The sequence below is a fragment of the Scophthalmus maximus genome, chromosome 4 (genome assembly GCF_022379125.1).
Source record: "Scophthalmus maximus strain ysfricsl-2021 chromosome 4, ASM2237912v1, whole genome shotgun sequence".
Taxonomy (NCBI): domain Eukaryota; kingdom Metazoa; phylum Chordata; class Actinopteri; order Pleuronectiformes; family Scophthalmidae; genus Scophthalmus; species Scophthalmus maximus.
This window is the reverse complement of record NC_061518.1, coordinates 16,624,019-16,643,642: the sequence shown is the minus strand read 5'-3', so window position 1 is coordinate 16,643,642 and position 19,624 is coordinate 16,624,019. Positions and strand designations below refer to the sequence as shown.

General features: G+C 42.4%; 1 protein-coding gene across 2 annotated transcripts in view; it reads left to right on the top strand.

Annotated features, from left to right (window-relative positions):
* The window catches only part of ush2a (Usher syndrome 2A (autosomal recessive, mild)), a 176,120-nt gene that overhangs the window by 66,696 nt on the left and 89,800 nt on the right, over positions 1-19,624 (top strand). For both annotated transcript variants that reach the window (XM_047331396.1, XM_035627624.2), the window contains 12 exons: positions 198-422; positions 1,267-1,347; positions 3,122-3,310; positions 4,676-4,816; positions 6,488-6,563; positions 6,940-7,025; positions 8,067-8,226; positions 12,630-12,792; positions 12,936-13,083; positions 16,330-16,487; positions 17,394-17,541; positions 18,752-18,907. In XM_047331396.1, coding sequence (XP_047187352.1) covers positions 198-422; positions 1,267-1,347; positions 3,122-3,310; positions 4,676-4,816; positions 6,488-6,563; positions 6,940-7,025; positions 8,067-8,226; positions 12,630-12,792; positions 12,936-13,083; positions 16,330-16,487; positions 17,394-17,541; positions 18,752-18,907 — 1,731 coding nt within the window. The remainder of the gene's footprint in view (positions 1-197; positions 423-1,266; positions 1,348-3,121; positions 3,311-4,675; positions 4,817-6,487; positions 6,564-6,939; positions 7,026-8,066; positions 8,227-12,629; positions 12,793-12,935; positions 13,084-16,329; positions 16,488-17,393; positions 17,542-18,751; positions 18,908-19,624) is intronic.

Genomic DNA, 19,624 nt, shown 5'->3' with positions numbered 1-19,624 from the left:
AGAGGAATTTGAAAGCAGTCATAGTGAAGGTCAAACATCTAAGAGAAATGACAATGATCGAGACAGATTTTTGAGTGGAGGAGGATATTAAAATGTGAAATGGTAAAAAGCATTTTACTAAGTTTTCAGACCGATTTACTTTCCCTCTCTTCTCTGTTCTCATCTCGTTTCTCTCCCTTCTCCTCTGCTCTACACAGGCCTAGGAGGTTGCATAAGGGGTCTTACTATACGAAGTGATGGAACAAAGCCTCCTGCCAGTCAAAGTGTTAATCTCTCCGTAGCCTCCCGCCGTTCCGTTAGAGTCTACCTCGACGGCTGCCCCACGGCTGAAAGCCGGTACAACTGCAGAGGAAACGATTCGGTGTTGGTGTACAATGGGAGAGAGACACAGGCCACAGATTATGGTCTGCAGCCTTTCACTGGTAATGATGCACTGTACATGTAAACATAACTAGTGTAAGACAGTAACATTTCAGATACAGACTGTACCTTCTCGAGACATCACACAGATAGTCAAGTGTCTCTCCATCGGCCAGTCACAAAAAAAGGAATTGGCAATCAACAAGGAATCATATTCATGAAGAGCAATTGATGTACAGTATTTATACATTTATATTTTACAGAAGGGAAAGTTCTGACAGGGAGGCTTCTTTCAACTTAATTTCTTCAGATTGACCAGTATACAGAACTAAGTTATGAAGTTTGTTGCCTTCTTTTCAGATGACTGTGTGTTCCTACTCGCCTGTCAGTGAGGTGTGCAGTGTTGTATAGATGCACTATAATATAAATAAGCTAATTTAGCAGAGGTTTTTCTGCCTAATTCACTAGGTCATTTTTAGTACATACAGAACTATCCGCATGATGAAATCTATTGATGAAATCTTTCATCAATAGCAAATACCCTGTCAGTGGCCTTTCTTACTACTAGAAATTTATTTCTACTTTGTTTTGTTCTCTTTTATACGTTTAGCATGGGTATATAACTGTGCTTCAACATTTTTTGATTTACATTGAAGTGGAATTTCCATCACGACAAAGTATAAATGCTGTAATTGGTAAAAATGTCTCCTTCATATTCTACGTGCTGAGCAAATTACATCAGTGACATGAATAACTGCTGACAACATGCGGTGCTTCTGTTGGGCATTTACCGGTATTTAAAATACTTGAATACCTTCTAAATACTTTCTCTGAATGTAAGAAATCTGTTTCTTCCTCTCTTCCAAACACCCAATCTCCCTTGTGCAAACATGCACACCTTTCCAGAGTACTTGTACAGGTTTGTGGCCTCGGCTGCAGGAGGTTGGGCAGCAGGACCTTGGCAGAGAGGACGCAGCCGAGGCAGAGGTAAGACGCCTCTTATCTCTCTGGTCTAGTCGTTGATGTGGGTCTCTGTTGTGGTGACAGAACAATAGGTTTTTACACTGAGACATAATGATGAGGTTGATGACGGTGATGGTATCTTAACAGTAATACACACACCCCATTTGTACAAGTAAACAAGCCCAGTACACACTGTATGCACAGGATCTGCTGTAGTATCATTCTTTCTTTCTATCCAGCCTTCATCTGACACTCTAATAGTATGAGAGCATGATAAGACCCTTAAGAACGTGTGTGTGTGTGTGTGTGTGTGTGTGTGTGTGTGGTGTGAGTGGGATCCTCTTTACTGCATGTGTGTGATCCTCTGTACTGTATATTTAATCTGATTAACTTGTTTGCATGAAGCTTTTTGTCACATTCAACAAAGGGAAACATTCTTCCTGGTTAACTCTGTTCCATAGTGTTTCTCTATGAGATTTTGGGTGTAAAAGCACGACTATCTTGTGCAGTATTTATGACACTTATCCAAAGCCAGTGATATTACATGTGCCTGACGGTATGAGAGATTGATAAGGCCTCTATAAAGGGCATCCCAGTAAAAGGCTGTTAACCCAGAATGGCCTGTGTGGTCCCTTGTGTGATATAAAGCTGCTCGTTAGTAGTGAACGATACACTGGTAGGTCCCAGCACACCATGCTATGACCAGAGAGAGCAGTGCAGCAGAGAGTAGGGAGGGAGTGCTCAAAACATTAAGAAGTGAGGAGAAAAGAGGCAGATGGGGCACAAGGACTGAGAGGAAATGTGGGAGGAGGGAGGAGGTACAAAGAGTAAAAAAAAAGAAATAGGAGGAAAGAAGGATGGACAGCAAGACAGGAAGGCGTGGGGGGAGATGAGGAAAGATGCAAGGTAAGTGGTAATGAAAGGATAGATAAAATCAGTAAGATGTAACAACAGCCGAAGTGGAGAGGGAAGGTGAGAAAGTTGTCGCGAAAAATGAAGTTAATGAATGACAAGAAAAGCAAAAAGGTCGCAGGAGATGGAGCATGAAGCAGCTCCTCAATGTTGTACTGTTTTATGACTTAATATACTAACGCACATAAATGCACAGCAGACGGAGTGAGATGAAGTAGATGGAAGAGAGATAGGGCATAAATCTGTATGTATTTACAAGCAATTTGCATGCTGTTTGCTACACGGAAATATCTGCCTCTAATATCCATGTTTGGCAAATTTTAATAATTTAACACTGATAGCCATTGGTCTGGGGCTAAATCCAAGGTAGGTGTGGTTAAGGTGGACTTAAAGAAAGATGGAAGGATGGATGGAGACAGAGAATGAAGGTTGTGAGGCAGTGAGACAGAGAGGGAGGGCAGGAAGGAGATGGACCATCACGAAATACAGAGGGTGTCAAAGAGAGAAAGAAGGGGAGTGCTATGGAAAAGGAGGGAGGCTGATTGCTTTGAAATATGGCCCAGAATGAATGGCTGGCTGTATTAAATCAGTGCTGAAAAAGTTACTACTCTCATAAATACTATTTATGCTAATGGTGAGGTATGATTTACTGGGCCTATTAAAACACGGAGAGATGGGGGATGCTTTTTCTTTAACCTCATGTGCTCCCAACCTGTTGTTTTTCTTTTTTCTTTTTTAGTCTTTGGCTCTTTGGTCTTTGATTCTCTTGCTTGCTTTATATCGTATTGCTGTGTAATTATTATAATTTTGCTGTTTAGTCTCCCTCTGTCCCGCTCCTCTTCAGCCTCCTCTCATGGTGACGTACGTTTCCTCTCTCTGGCTCCAGCACCGAGGCTTGTGCCGCCTCCCACCACAGTGCAGAGCTTGAATGGTTTCAGTGCCAAGGTGAGCTGGGTGCCCCCCACTGGGGACATCAGAGGGCCGATTGACCGATACGAGTTAAAGGCCTACAGCAGAGACCAGTCGGATGCACCACCTATCAAGGCCGTGTACCTGGCTAATGGAAATTTCACAGGTGAAACACACACAAACCTTTGACAGTCTAAAATATTTATTTTAGGTGTAGATAACTTAAGCAGTCTCACTGATGGCATCAATTAAAGAGGTAACTCAATGTTGAAAAACGAAAAGAACATGATTTTCCTGAGTAAAAGCCAGGTAAACGTCGCATCACGAGTTGAACCAAATGTATTTGCATTCATTGTCCAGTTCATCTAATTGGAGCTTTTTCCTGCCACCCTGTTGACAGACCTGTAGGGCATTCTGTCCGTTAGTGAAGACACATTTACACTTTCTTTTTCGCTCACTTCCCTTCTATCTTTCATCCAAACACAAACATGCACAATGTCCAAGGCAACCCTGTTAATGTCTCCTTGGCAAGTCCCCAACTTTAGGAGACTGTCTCCATTTGGAACAAGACACTCAGGACTACCCCGATGATGTCATACCCTGGCATCGCTCCTTTCCTCCCTCCCTCTCTCTCTCTCTCTCTCTGTTGCTCACTTTTCGATCTTTCCTCACTTCATCTTTTATGATGATGATGATGATGTGTGCGTCCGCTGCTGCTATTCGTCCCTCCTCTCATCCACTCCGCCATGTCTCCAGGCAAATATGAAGATGAGCTCTCCGTCTCCGTCGCTCCCTGTGTCTCTCTTGCTGCTCCCCATCCCCCCCCCCCTCTTCTTATGCCAGACATTAAGCCCACCGTGATAAGGCGTTTCGTTAATTTATGATGGCCACGACACCTGACTGCAGAATTACACCAACGGCTAAAAAACACAGGAAGCAAATGAGGGTGTAATGGCAGTGGAGTGGGGCCCTGGCCCTTAATTGAATTAAAAGACATGGGTGACAGAGAGAGAAAGAGAGAGAGGGATAAAAAGAGGGTGACTGTACAGACTGAGGAGAGTCGGAGGGGGGTGGAGGAGAAGAGAGTGTACGTAAAAGATTGACTTATGAAATAAAGAAAGGAGTTAAGAGGGGCCGAGACGGCGGGGACAAAAAAACCACGAGAGACGACTGAAGCTTTTATAATTAGAACGGACTCGCTTTGTTTGCCAGACGCAGGAAGTTTGCTTAGCAACACTGGTACAGAGAAACGAGTAAAGCATTCAAATGGAACTGTTGATGCAGATTGATACGCGCTTAAGTAACAGCAGGGTCCAATAAACGATAAAAGCAGACAGTAAAAGGAATCGAGGGCAGGTAAGGCATGGTTGACACGAAACAGGAATGATAAAGGATGGTTGTCTGCACAAAATCAAGTGGTTGTCTTCCAAAGTCACAGTCTTTAGGGGACAAAGTTCTGTCCGTCCGTCCGTCTGTCCGTGTTCTCCGTCTCAGTCCCCCTGTGACACGTCCACGATCTTGTCCTCCTCAGGTGTGTTGTCGGGTCTAACACCGTCCACCCGATACATTGTCACTGTAAGTGCCTGTAGCCCTGTCGGTTGCACCGAGAGCCTTCGCCATGACAGAGGTGGTGATTATGATTCAAGGTGGAGCATCGCAACCCCAGAGGAAGGTGAGACTGTAACGCACAAACACCCATAAATCCAGTTCACTCGCGCTGAGTGATATGATCCAAATAATATCCTGATTGAGGTCATTTCATGTCCAGGTTAACGACACACACTGTTGTACATTTTCTTTTTCACTGCTGAAACTGGGACCAAGTCTTTGCAGATGTAAATTGTTACGGCAGCTTTTGCCTTTCTTCCTCTTCGTGACTCTTTGTCATACGGCGTGCTGTCGGGAAAAATGCCCTTTTGCAATATCTGAGCTTGGGTTTTGTTTTTCGAACACTCAACTGTACTTCTGTGGCTCTCATTTGTAGACTCTTTGCGCGCTGTCTGAAATGACTCTAGGTGTTTAATGAAATGAGTGGTGTTTGAGGCATTGGTTGCGACCATTCTGTGCCATAACGTGATGTGTGGTTTTTTATGGTCAGTGTTAGAGGTTTTACACCCACACCACGTCCACGCGAGAGACGTAGCCCCTCTTTCAGGTGGGAGATCCTTGTTTTGCCCTTCTCCCGTTTAGAATGACCACGTTGTGTGAATGCAAAGTGTCGTCCAAATGACGGAATGTGTTGCCGCAAAGAGTGATATGCAGCCCAACAAAATAAATGATGGAGCATGATGTGAAACCTTAGACATTTTCTGTCGTCGCACGAGATATATATATCGCCATATCACACATCCGTACACCCACAAAGAGAACTTCTGTCCAGTAGCACTAATTTATGATTTCTGCATCTGGACTCACACAGACACACTTCGAAACACACTCAGACACTCTCATCATGTCTCCTCAGTGATGGAGATTTTTCAGCTCGTAGGAAGACAGTCGAGGAGCAGCAGGACAAGACAGAGGAATGGAATAAATAGGATCAGGGAAGGGGGAGAAAAATAAATAAGGTGGCTGGATAGGGCGAGACACCAAATGATAAAAGGATGATGCATGAAAGACAGACGTTTTACATCTTTCTTATCAAGGAGGTCATGTAAGGAAGATATAAAGAAGAGGGAAAAAAGGAAAAAGCGATTTTCCCTCATATGCTAGTCACTACATTAATCTGCGTTGGACTAACTGGCCTTGTTGGGAAGATAATGTGACGGCAGGGGTCAGTGCAGAGACGGTAAAAATCAATCTGAAGTAAAAGAAAAAAACTGATTACTGTATTGATTCTCGCTGAGCGCAGTTAAGACACGGAACCATGTTAGGAAGAGCCGGAGAAAGAACTTATTGAAAACTCTCTTTTGCCAAAGTCTATTTTTTCAAACACATCAATTCTCCTGTTTTTCAACCTTATTCAGAAAATCAAGGAAGATATAAGCTTCAGCAGTTTTCTGCACAGTAATCTGAAGCTGTCAATGTCACACACCCTGTCAAATTAAAGTCACATTTCAAACAACCTACTGTACCTTCGATATAATAATATTTCAAGGGTCATCATACTTGTGACATTTTTGCACTTCCATCACCCTGTGTGAATATTTCCATTATATAGTTACTATATAGTAATAGTATATAGTTTATCAAAAAATTAAGTTAAATGTATAAATGTATCTAATTTTTGATATGTTGGCAATAATGATATGATGCAATGATGTGTCACTTTTTTCACTTGGCTCATATCGACCACTACATTTGTCGCTGCCTTCTCCTTATATACAAATATTTTTAATTCCAGCTCCAGATGCTGTTTCCACTCCAGCTGCGGTTCCATCGCCCTCAGCTCTCTATGTAACCTGGGAACCTCCAGCAAGGTAATACACATTCTCAGCAACCCAATGTACCCTCACACCGGACCACATATTTGTGTTGTTCATTGCTACGCTATTCATGTGGAAATTGTAATTTGCTTCATGTGTAAGTGCACCCCTGATCTGCAGTTATAAAGCCTTCACTAATGGACAACACATTATTATGAATGATTTTTTAAAAGTTTGTATGCATTCTTTTCTGACCTGCTGCTACAACAGAATATGAAAGACCATATCGTAAACTGAATCATACATAGAAGAAACATGGGGTTTTCTAATAATTACTTTTCTATCTTCTTTTTTTAACATACATATTTTGTCAACTTGAACAAACATGCCCTAATCGAACACAACACTGCCTTTTTTGTTCCAATGATAGGCCCAATGGAGGCATTACAGAGTACCTCCTCTATCACAACAACCAAATGGTCTACAGGGGGAAAGACAGACAGCGCAGCATCACTGGTAAAAAGGAGAGAGCGCGTGTGTTTTTGTGTGTGCGCGCTGCGGTGTCGCTGTGACTGTGTAGGGATGGGGCTTGGTGTAAAGAGGAGGGGAAGAGTGAAGAAAAGGCAAAATGGAGTGGGGGATTAGCATTTGAAAGAGGAAAGAGCATCTCAATCCTTACCAAGGGAATTGCACTTTGAAAAAGAGAGCTAAACACACACACACACACACACGCACACACACACACACACACACATGCAAAAATGAAGCAGCGCAGAAACAAAGCACTCTGAACATTAGCACAGATGCATACTGACAATTTGCTTTGAAAGCTTTCACTAAAGCGAGATAAAGAAGGTCTGAAACACATGTCACACCACTGAGAGAACAATACTGCACCAGGTTGCTTATGGATACGCAGACATTGAAATGCACAAACACACACACATACTTACAGATGTAGACATACAGTAAACAGGTATGTTAACAGATTCAGATACGAGAGTCATCCTCTATGACAGAGAGTCATAATCTATTCAAGCACCGAATAGATTATCAGTCACACTCACACACACACACACACACACACACACACTCTGTTAGAAAAACATCACTGCGTTTTATAAGTGTGTGTGTGTGTGTGTGTGTGTGTGTGTGTGTGTGTCTTTGTAAGTTAATGAAGGCGTTGGAGCACATATCATCCATGCTGGGTTAATAATGCTGAGTGTCTGATGTTCACAGTGATTGGGAGGATTATGGATGTAGTAATTATACGCTATGTGCAAGAATAGATTGTGTTACAGAGAGTGAGACTGAAACAGGGGGACAGATGGGGAATAGTTTTCCGACAGTGACGAGGTAGAGACGCTGTTAGAGAAACAACTGTCATGAAACTGCACTGAAGGGAGAGAGAGTGGGACATAGAGGAGGGTTCTTGTAAAAGAAAAAAAGAAGGGAGAGAGGGTTCAGGGTAACTAGTTGTGAGAGAAACCTGAGTCAATCGTGTTTGTTTTTAATATACATGTCGTTGTTGTCTTGGTGTATGTGTTTTTATTTCAGGTCTTGGTGTGTACTCCACCCACGTCTTCCTACTGAGTGCGTGCACTTCAGTGGGCTGCACTAACAGTTCACAAGTTACAATGGTGACCTCTCAGCTTCCTCCCGGGCCTCTACAAGCCCCGAATCTTACCCTTCTCGACTCGAGGACTATTCTGGTGGAGTAGGTGCAGTGCAGACACACACACACACACACACACTCACACACAACGCTCCTCAGTTCCTAATTTCCACCTTTTCCTGAACTGAAAGTTATTTTTTTTTGTGGTTGTCCATCCCATCTCAGGAATGCTGTGAGAGAATTTCTTGAAATTTGGTACAACGGTTCTTGTGGACTCTAGGATGAAGTGATTCTATTTTGGTGGTCAAAGGTCAAGGTCACTGTGACCCAATGAACATGTTTTTGGTCATAACTCAATAATTCATGTGCTTCATGTGAGAAAATGAGCAAACCTGTTTGATTGCCATGGATAATATTTTCCCTGTACTTGACCTGTCACCTGTAGAGGTAGTGGACAGATTAATGTGCAATGTTGTCGTGTGTGTGACTTTGTGTGTATGAAAGAGTCAATCTGCGTAAAAGCCATTAGCGTCCTGACTGTCACTTACAGTCGCACTAGCCACAGGAGGGAACGGTGCCACAGATACGTGCACACAGACACGGGCACATCCTCACACTTGAACAATGGACAGAAGTTGAGTGAGAGGATGGAGGAGCCAACGTGTAAATAATGCTGTGCCTCTTGAATCATTTATTTTTCTTTCCATCGTGATGTGCTGACTATCTGGTCCACTCCCCGACATTGGACAAATTAGGTATAATTACAATTTAGACCACTGTATGTACAGTACAAAGCAAAACTTTCCTCTCTTGTTGACTGTCCATTCACATGGAATTAGAGCCAAAAGTTTTGTTTATAACAACAAACAATGAAAAGGAAGCAGATGAAAACTAAAATGGCAATTATCGCACATTAAACTGGTTTTTAATGGGAGAAAAGAAAGGATTCCATCACTTTTTAACATGGCCTCCCCCTGCTACCATGCCAGGAGGGCTGGGTTGCTCCCTGGGATTTGTAAGAATTGCAGGACTATTTATTAAATGTTTTGTTGCTCTTTTATTTATAATTTATTTATCACACATGTCAACCATTTGCATGGTGAAGCAAAACCCGTTTATGACTGCACAGCAAGTCAAGAATGCTCTCCAGGATGTAGGCGTTTGTGTTTTCTTGTCAATGATCAAGAGACGACTTCACGACCAGAACTGCAGATGATTCACCACAAGATGCAAACAGCCTAAAAAGACAGAAAGGCCAGGCTGCAGTTCACAAAACACACAAAAAGAAACCAGTCGAACTCTGGAACAAAGTTCTATGGACTGATGAAACAAAAATCAACCTCTATCAAAATCATGGAAAGAGGAGAGGAGCATGAAACAAGGTACCAGCTCATCTGTCAAATGCAGCAGTGGCTCTGTTAGGGCACGGGCATGTGCGGCTGCCAATGGAACTGGCCCACTGGCATTCATTGATGTTTTCACTGTTGACTGAAACAACAGGATGAATGTGGAGGCATACAGGAGGATTCTGTGCTCGGATTCAGTCATCAGTCATGCATAAAAAATCTCAGCGGAACACATTTCATCATTCAGCAGGACAGCTATTTCAGGACGTAATGGCCAAAGCAACAAAAGAGCTTTTCGGGGTGAAGAGGGGGGGATATCCCTGACTGGCCCGAGTCAGTCGCCTGATCGCCTGGGCTACAGTCCATGTGGTGAGACGCCACAACAAGCACGAGCTGAAGGAGGCTGCAGTGAAACTCTGAGAGAACATCACCACTGATGTCCGCTCATGTCTATGGGTGAAAGATTTTTAATGTCATGTACAGTTAAAGATACATATGTAACTAAATGTATCTAATAGAGAATCCCACAATATACAAATCACTTAGCTATGTAAAGTGCATTTCATTCACTAGTCAAACTGCCCGAAGGTAAAAAGTGTCTTTGAGGCAGCCCGTCTGCGCTTTAATGCTCTGTCGGCATTTTCCTGAGGGAAGGAATGTGAGTAAACCATGTGCTCCGGCTGGTGTCCTCCATTGTTCTCAGGGCTTCACAGCGGGAGATGTACATGTACAGTCGATGTTCTGAATCTGTGGCAGCGGCGATCCTGTGATGTCTGAAGCTGTTTTTACTGTCCCCCTCGAGTTGTGGTCCAAACCACACCAGTATGCCTCCAGCAAAAGTGCTCTCCGTGGCAGCCCGGTAGGAAACTGACTGCCTGGATTTTTGCGGACATCCAATATTTTTAAAGGGATTGCAGAAAGTGTATTCACTGTTGTTCCCCTCGATGTTTAGAAACAAGGATAGATAGTCTGAGATTTGATGGTCTAAAAATAATGTGGACGATTTTATTTCAATTTTGATTGCTCGGACTGTATATGTTTACCAGGTGTGGGAAGGCTGCATATTGCCTTGTTAGCACAGTGGTGATAGGCAGAGGTTGAGAGATCATACTCTGTCAATACCTCTCTATTGTGTCTCCGAGAAAAGATGAGAAAGACGGAGAGATGGGCAGAGAACAACCGTGGAAAAAAATGTGAAGAAAAACGGAGCAGAAATAGGAGGAGAGAAAGATTAACTGTGGGTTTGAAAGGGAAAGAATGGAGGAAAATGTAAGAAATATTTTCAAAAAAAAGACTGAGATGGAATGTGCTTGTTTTTGAGAGTGAGGGTGAAAGACTGTGAGAAAGGTTGTGGTAGAGGCTGCAGGTTGTGAACAAACCCATATCAGCAGATTTATGCCCTGCCCTCATCTAACACGACCTGAAACAAACACGTTCACACACACACACACGCACACACACAGCTTGACTATCAGATACAAACAAAACCTGATGTCTGACGTGTTCAGGACAGAAGCACAACTTGCATTACCTCGCTAATCCCCTCAATCATTTTACTGACATATTTAACTCTAATTCTATTCAATTTTCGATACTTAAATTTGCTTTTCCAAATATTTTGATTGTTTTGAATTTAACATGACGACAAAGCACCCACCACAGTTCTTTCATAACACACTTTCCAACCAAGAGGGTTCTAAATTCTAAATCATTACCGCAGTGAATTATGATGCAGATTATTACAACTCCCCTTTGATTTAGTTTTTCAAAAGTGGACATACATCACTCTGCCAGTCGACATCGTATAAATCTTATAATAAATGTGATAAATTAGCCACAGTGGCTAATTGTGTGCTAACACACACTCATCAGTCATTCAAAAACTGGTTTTTAATGGGAGAAAAGAAAGGAATCCATCACTTTTTAAAATGGCCTCCCCCTGCTACCATGCCAGGAGGGCTGGGTTGCTCCCTGGGATTTGTAAGAATTGCAGGACTATTTATTAAATGTTTTGGTGCTCTTTTATTTATAAATTATTTATGTGGCACGTTACTCTCAAAATCTAATTTAAAAAAACAAACATACCAGAGAGTGTTAACTTTTACTACAGCGCTGTCTTTTACAAAGTTAGTGACAAGATTTTAATTCTAATATTCTCCTGTTTTTGCAAGCGTTAAATATCCCTTCAACAATGTCAACAGGCACATTTAATTGGGCAGAGGATACATTTAGGTCATCAAAACACATTGAGCAATTTCTGCAATTCATCAGAAGAGATTAAAAGCAATAGTTCAATTCGAGTTGAGCATTAAAGAAGCATCCCAATGTGTCATTATATATACACAGTATAGGCAAGACTATGTCCACATTGCCCTCTCTTTTACATATTGTAATGGATACACGTTTCTATTTTTAAACCTTGTCTCTTGTCCTCTCCTTCTCTCTCTCTCAGTTGGGGATGACCTTCCTGCTCTAAATATAGAAAAGGAGACACCTCTATCTAACAGAGGAGACTGTGTGTGTGTGTGTGTGTGTGTGTGTGTGTGTGTGTGTGTGTGTGTGTGTGTGTGTGTGTGTTGTGTGAGAAACCTTAGCTCAGCATTGTGTTTTCATCTAATGGAAACACATTAATAAAGTCACACAAACATGTGCGTGCACGCACACAGACACACACACACACAGACACACACACACACACACACACACACACACACACACACACACAGATGCACAAACACAGCAATCTGTTGCAGAGATTGAACAAAGTGACTGCCAAGGAAGCCCACAGACACACTTTTGCTCCGTCTCTCCCACAATCTAATTTTTTTAATCCTTGAGTTATTATGGTGTTGTTGAAAATGAATAGCTATGCACTGCAAGTTCCATATATAAGGTCCATTTTTGGAAAAAGTACAATATTTACCAAAGGTTCTGTATAACAAACAGGAAGCTGAAAATCAGTCCTGGTAACATCTTGACAGTTTCCATCCTTGTTCAAAAATGATGGCTTTTTTTTTCATTCAAAATTAGTTTAGAAATGAATGTAAGTTTGTATATAATATTCATGTGGGATAATTTACCAAACACTATGGTATAAAAAGGAAAAGGTTCAATTTGCCCTGGTCTAAATGTGCATGTTGTTGATTCCACCCTCTCCAGGTGGACCCGGCCCTCTCAAGTCAATGGCATCTTGGAGTTCTATTCCATCTTCCTGTCACATGATGGTGCTCGGCCTGTGCTGGCCTATAACAGCACAGAACTTTTTGAAGACCACACACTTCGTGACCTAACCCCTGGGACAACTTATACCATCACACTGGCTGTAAGTGCCCTACTCCACCCTGCAACTCATCATCACCTGCATTCATTCATTCATGTATTTGTGTGTGTGTGTGTGTGTGTGTGTGTGTGTGTGTGTGTGTGTGTGCGTGTGCGTGCGCGTGCGCGTGTGTGTGTTAATCTCAGGCCTGCACAGGAGGTGGGTGTACCTTTAGCCCTCCCAGCCAGGCCCAGACTGAGGAGAGCACCCCAGAGAATGTCCCTGCACCGCTGGTCACCCCTTTGTCCCCATATGCACTCAACATCAGCTGGACACCTCCTCACACTCCAAATGGTGAGAGGACACACATTCACGGATGGATGCGTAGCCACAAATTCTAAAAAACAATTATCAACAGTGACACGTGTTTAATATTGTTGACTTTGAGCTAAAAACACTCAAGCTTTCAGTCGTCCCATATCACAATGTTTTTTAAGAATAGATTTTTAATGGCATTTTCTAGGATAGGGGAAGCCAATTGGAAACTTGTGAAAGTGAAACAGGTATGGAAACATGTATTCACAGTAACCCGATCTATCTCAGAACCCACAGATATGAGGATCTTTACCTGGGTTCATGTGACTGTGACACAGGAACACGTGTCTGTTTTGTATGAGGGGAGTGGGCAGGAAGAGATGAAGATAAAATGGTAAGAGAAAAGGGGACTCGGAGGTGGAGGCAGGATACGAGAACATACAATTTGAGACTCGGACTGACGGAGGCAGGGAGAGGGCTGTGCTTCACCAAGCTCCTTTAAGTGGATGGAAAGTGCTCCCTTTTGACTGAAAAGAGAACTGCAGGCTGGAAATACATACACTCATTCGCTGCCGTTCTGATTCAGTCGCCCTGTTCTTCTGATCCTCGTCTAATTTACCTGCAGCCAATTAAAATCCATTACACAGGGCCAACGTGTATTTCATGTATGTTGGAATCTATCTGTTGACTTGCATCTGTCTATATTGGGGAGGGGGAATATTTGCATATTCGCGTAACAGGTTTGTGTGGGAAGATGAAGAGATACAAACTTCCTGCACAACAATTTTCAATTCCCGTGCGTAAATTAACTGCACAATATAAAACAATATAATACATCAATGTTTACAAATACTTAAATTTTTTGCAGATTATCTAAAATGGTGAATCAAAATTGTAACCAATATTTAAATACATATCACAAACAAATTGAGCATTCAATAATCTATAGTGTGCAGCTGTTTGTGTAAACATTATTAAGATATTTAATGAAAAAATACAAATCAGACACCAGAGAGCAGGAAACAAGTCCAATTAATAATCAGTCCCAGTCAAAATATATGTATTAATCTTTTTTGAAAACACATTCAGTCTTTACTGTAACCTGGGGCATCCACATATCTTATGAGTTAAGATGTTGACCAGTGATGTCCCCAGGTATATCCTCCTCTCCCTCATTTCCTGTCATTGCTCCATTGTCTGTAATAAAGGCACAAGTTTCCCCGGAAATCCTTCACAAAAGGGTAAAGAAACACAACGTTATGCAACTTGAATACTCACTGTATAAAGTATCATTAGCACAAACATGAAGCAATAAGATTATGCTTGTATCTCAAAAGGACTCAAAGGCCCACAGCTAAATACATTTTAAAATATCTAAAGGATTCGATATCTAAAACCTGGTATGCTGAGATTTGTGTGTTTTTGTAAAAGAAATACTAACATGAGTTATCAACAACTACATCAACAAATGCTGCATCTTATGAAACCAAATGAATTGAGTGATGAAAGCCATCTGAGGAATTTCCCACCCCATTTCACTCTCACACACACAACGCACTACCACATATTATCAAATGTTACTGCCATGCTCGTTAAAGTATGTGTAATTCCATAATGCGCGTGTGTGTGTAATGTGAATCGTGTGTGTTTTACGCCTAATGCCACATGAGTGCATTTCGCACCATAAACCCTGTGATGTGTGTGCATATTAGCCTGGATAAATTACTTAAAGCTTTTCTCATCTGATGACAGAAATTTATAACAAGGGAGACACTTAATCATGATTACTCGATTATCTCATGCTTAAAAAGCTTTAATTTTTGCTTAAAGAAGGGAGAAGGGCTCAGTGCCTTTTTTTCCATTTACTCCTTTTTTCATAAATGGACGGCAACAATGGCGACGACGATGGTGATGGGTTCCAGAGAAGTGAAATTCTGTGTTATTTCCTCCCTCTCCCCCTCTCTCTTGCCCCCCTTCTCCCCAATTCCGCAGGGATTTGTGGGGGATAATCCTCTCGGGGATTAGGTCGGGGCAACACGCAGACAAAGAGGGGAAATAAGCCTGTTATGCATTCGCTGCTTCATTTCCCAACCTGTCTTTATTACAACCTATACTGATATGGGCTTATTCACACACACACAAGCACATACAGACATCCACACTCACAGACACACACACTCTCACACGCATGTGATTGGCCACATTAAGAGCTTCCCAGATGTAGTTGGCATCTGTGGGGTTTTTGTGTCTTCATTTCCCTGATAGGTGTGTATATCTGTATTGAGCAATAATAAAACCCACACATGATTAAAGCAGAATAGACTCTTAGCTCTTAGCACTGATCTTTTGAGCCCACTGTATGCATTTTTATTAAGGAAAAGCACATTTGGCACCGTACTGTTACATTTTTTTTATTAGGTGGATGTAATGTAATGCAATTATTGTGCGTCTGTGTGTGCGTGTGTGTGTGTGTGTGTGTGTCTGTGGACATGCATGAGTTCCCATCTTAACGTGCGTATATCTTTGTATGTACGTGTGAAGTGTCCATCTGTGTGGATGAGTTTGAGGGTGCATACTTATTTGCACCCACATTTCTGTCTGTGTGTGTGTGTGTGTGTGTGTGTGTCCGCGCACATGTGTGTCCTTCTGAAGGCCTTTATCCTTGTAATGCCCATGGTTACATTTCAGTGCTCTTTTCAAAATAAGATCACACTAGGACACATGGAACCCAATAGTCAGTTAACATTTGCGTTGTAATCCAGTGACCCATACAGCATCCCAACATATGATTTGTGATCAGGATTCCTTAAAGTCTGGAAACGGTCCTACCGTGTGTGTGTGAGCGTCAGGCAGACGGGGCATGAAAATCATCAGGAAAAGAAAATGTGGATATCTTGGAAAACAAATGTGAAAGAAACAAATATTAATTTTTCATAAGTAATTAGTCAGGTGTGGACAGTTTTTAGTCATATAGAAATGTTTTGCTTTATTTAGGCTTTGGTGTCGTGTTTTGAATGATAAAGTGATGGCAGTGTGTCAGTGCAGGTAATTACTTTAGCTGATTATGTTTACATGAAGAGACTTTGCAGATACATTACAGATACTATACGTTTCCCATGTACAGCAAACTTCCTTTAAAACAATTAACATTTAACACTGTTGACAATAACTCAGGGTAAGCTCCTGTCATTAGTAGCTCGGCTAAGATGTCTGGCTCAATGTGCCATGAAAACAGGACCTTCTTCTGTATTACATACATGTCATAATCACGTGTTCTTTTGACAGGCATTATAACCAGCTTTGGTGTCTGGCTGGATGGAGTTCTCATTGTAAACTCCAGTTCTTCCCAGAGGTTCTTTGTGGTGGAGGATCTCCCTCCCTGGAGCCGACACTTACTCAGGCTGCAGGCCTGTACTGCACAGGGCTGCGGCAAGGGACCAATGGTCAGTGAATCGCTCACATCTAAACCCAGTAATTCATGTATTTGTGATTAGATTGAACTGCAACATACATTGTGAGACACAAAAACAGGTAAGCCTGTGTGACTGCCTACTCAAAAAGCATTTACAGTGTTGTGCATTCGCTCGTGTCTGTCCGTGTGTGTCACTGGGTATCATAAAGGTGATCGATTCGCTCAGCTCAATAACGAGGGTTGGCGTGACGACAGTGACATTTGGTAGGAAATGCCACTCCATGTTCAACGACGTCTCTGACGACAGGCCATATTTTGGGGCATTTTTCCAATACGGACGCCATAGTCAGTCGAACGCCGCAGGATCAGCTGACACAGCAGAGAGGGAGGTGGGAAGGGGAGGCTGGAGGGACAGGATGAAGAGGAGGGGATGGCAGGATGGATGGGAGAAGGAGAAGAAAGGAGTCGGAGAAGGAGGGAGGTCAGGGATAAAAGTGAGATGATGAGGACAGAGTAAATGGTCAGAGCAAAGCGAGAGATGAGCTGGAAAGTGAGGATGTGAAGGGCAGCGGAGGAGAGTGGGACAGGGGGAAATGAGACCGAAGAAGAGAGTGGAATAATTGGTGGAAAGAAAGGAAGAGAACGGCGAGTGGATTGAGGGAAAAAATGAGAGAAATATGGCAGGAGAGAGGAAGAGAGAGAAGAAACTAAAAGGATTTAAAAAGTATATGATGGGCAGATGTGTATTGGTTTTTATTTCAAACTAAAAACTGGTTGAAGTGTTATGATTTAACAACACAAGTAATCCACTCTGTGATGTATTGACCCTCTCTAAGCGGGCGAAGATTTAATTACATGATTGTATGTGATCATGCTGTTCCTCTGTGCATCAGAACACTTGAGCTTGTTGTGTCTTCCCTTTTTTTCTCTGAATCAGGTGGAGATGCGTACTTTAGAGATGGCCCCAGAAGGCCCTATACTGCTGGAACTGACCAATCAGAGCTCTCAATCAGTCCGAGCCCGCTGGACAGCCCCTCCCAGACCAAATGGGAACCTCAACTACACACTGTACTACAAAAGCATAGGTACCACAAACAGTCAGGCTTGCTGGCTACACACAAAAACACCAGCTACACAATTTAGAGTATCGTATTCTGGTTCTGTTTTTCTTCTTCTTTTTGATTGCATTTATAACATATTCATTCACTACGCCTGAAACAGCATCCATTGTCCAACAAATCTTTCAAAGTTCAGATCACAATGAACAAGAAAGTAATCGGGGGGGAACGAAACAGAAGAAACATCTGACTCACCATGACAACAAAACTGAACCATTATGAGCTTTTTAAAATAATTCATGGGCAGATGTTGTTTCGGATTACATTATAATGTTCAGGTGTGCAGGTGTAAAATGACCAGTGGATGTAACACGGAGATGAGTAGAATAGTATAACATTGATAAAGACACACACAAACGCTCCTCACCAACTGAGGCCTGAGGCAGAAAGTCAGACAGGGAAGTGAACAGAGAGAGAGAACAGATGAGGAGAACTGGACATGGAGGAAGAAATGGTGGAAGAATTTAACAGGATGAGAAATCAGCAGAACACACTCATCCTTTAACTTATGCATATTCACAAGCCTCTCCTCTCTCTCTCTCTCTCTCTCTCTCTCTCTCCCTCTATCACACACCCACCCACACACACACACACACACACACACACAGTCAGAGACTTTGATCTGCACCTCACAGAGGAAAAGAGATTGAAATGAGTGGAGAGAAGAGGTGTGGAAGAAAGAGAGAGGTGGTGTCTCGCTCTAGTTACCCATAACCCCTTGTTTCTTTGATACACTGCCTTCATCAATTCACACAAAACTGATGTGTTTGTGAACGTGTGTGTGAGAGAGAGAGTGTGTGTGTGTGTGTGTGTGTGTGTGTGTCCATCTGAATATTCTGGATAGGCTTACATGGTGTAATTTTCTGATCCTTTTTCTTTGACTATCCTTGCATAACCTCAATATGGAGGCCTCCCTCCTTTGATCACTCTCAGTTGATCTCAGTCAGTATTCCCCTCTCTTGAAGTCTCACTCATTCCTCCTGCTTTTCCCTCTCTTGCTCTACGTATCTGTTTTGAATCGCTTTTCTGCCATCGCTGTGAAGACTCTAATAAATAAGGGTGGCGTGAGAGTAATCTGTGTAAGACAATACTGCTTTCCTTCTGGCTAGACATAGAGAGCTGGCTTGGCCTTAGACCTCACATGGCTGTCTTTGTGTGTCTCTCTCTTGTCTTTCAGATGGAGATGGAAGGTTAGATGGAAGCACAGCAGTTGGCAGCTGGTTGTCTGTGACTGACCTACAGCCATACACCAACTACAGCTTGTGGATCAGAGGATGTAACACACAAGGTTGTGTTGAGAGCCTGCCCCTCAGTGTCACCACGCCTCCAGCAGGTACGCACACCCAGGGCAGAAACACAGACACAGTAAGGGTCTTCTCCTCCACCACCAGGGTTCATGTTACAAGATGGAATTTCACTAGAAATCTAATCATGCACACAGTTTTCATATAAATCTATATGGCTGCTTTCAGACATGCACTGTGGTCTGGACATTGTAATGAACTTCTCCGGAGGGGCCGTATGTGAGAACGCAAATGTCCGCTTACGTTGCGAATGTTCTGGAAATGTTCCTGCTATTGTGAGCGCGTCTGACTCAGGCAATCTCCTGCTGCGCTCTTCATATGTGAACTGCAAACTCTGGACGCAATTTTTTGGGACATTTGGGCAGTTCATATCTGAAAACATACTGATATGATATATGACAAAGTGATATTTCACCCTTTTAATCAATAAGTAATAGCAACCTTTTTGCAAATGCATGGAACTGATTTGTTGTGTAGCAGTCATCTTGACATCTCACCCACTGGTACATTTGTCCAGTTGGAGGAAGGTTTCAGTTTGACCTTTTAGTGCCTGACCCCTCCAACATGTATTGTACAGCCAACATGACATGGAGTATTTCTCTTAATCGTTAATGAAAATAATAACGTTTGTTGCAGCCTTAATTTGTACAGTGCTTGTTTGTGTGTGTGTGCACATGTGCGCACATCGTGTGGAATTGAAGTTAATTGTGCATACTGAGAATTGTCAAAGCTGAAGACAGCAGATA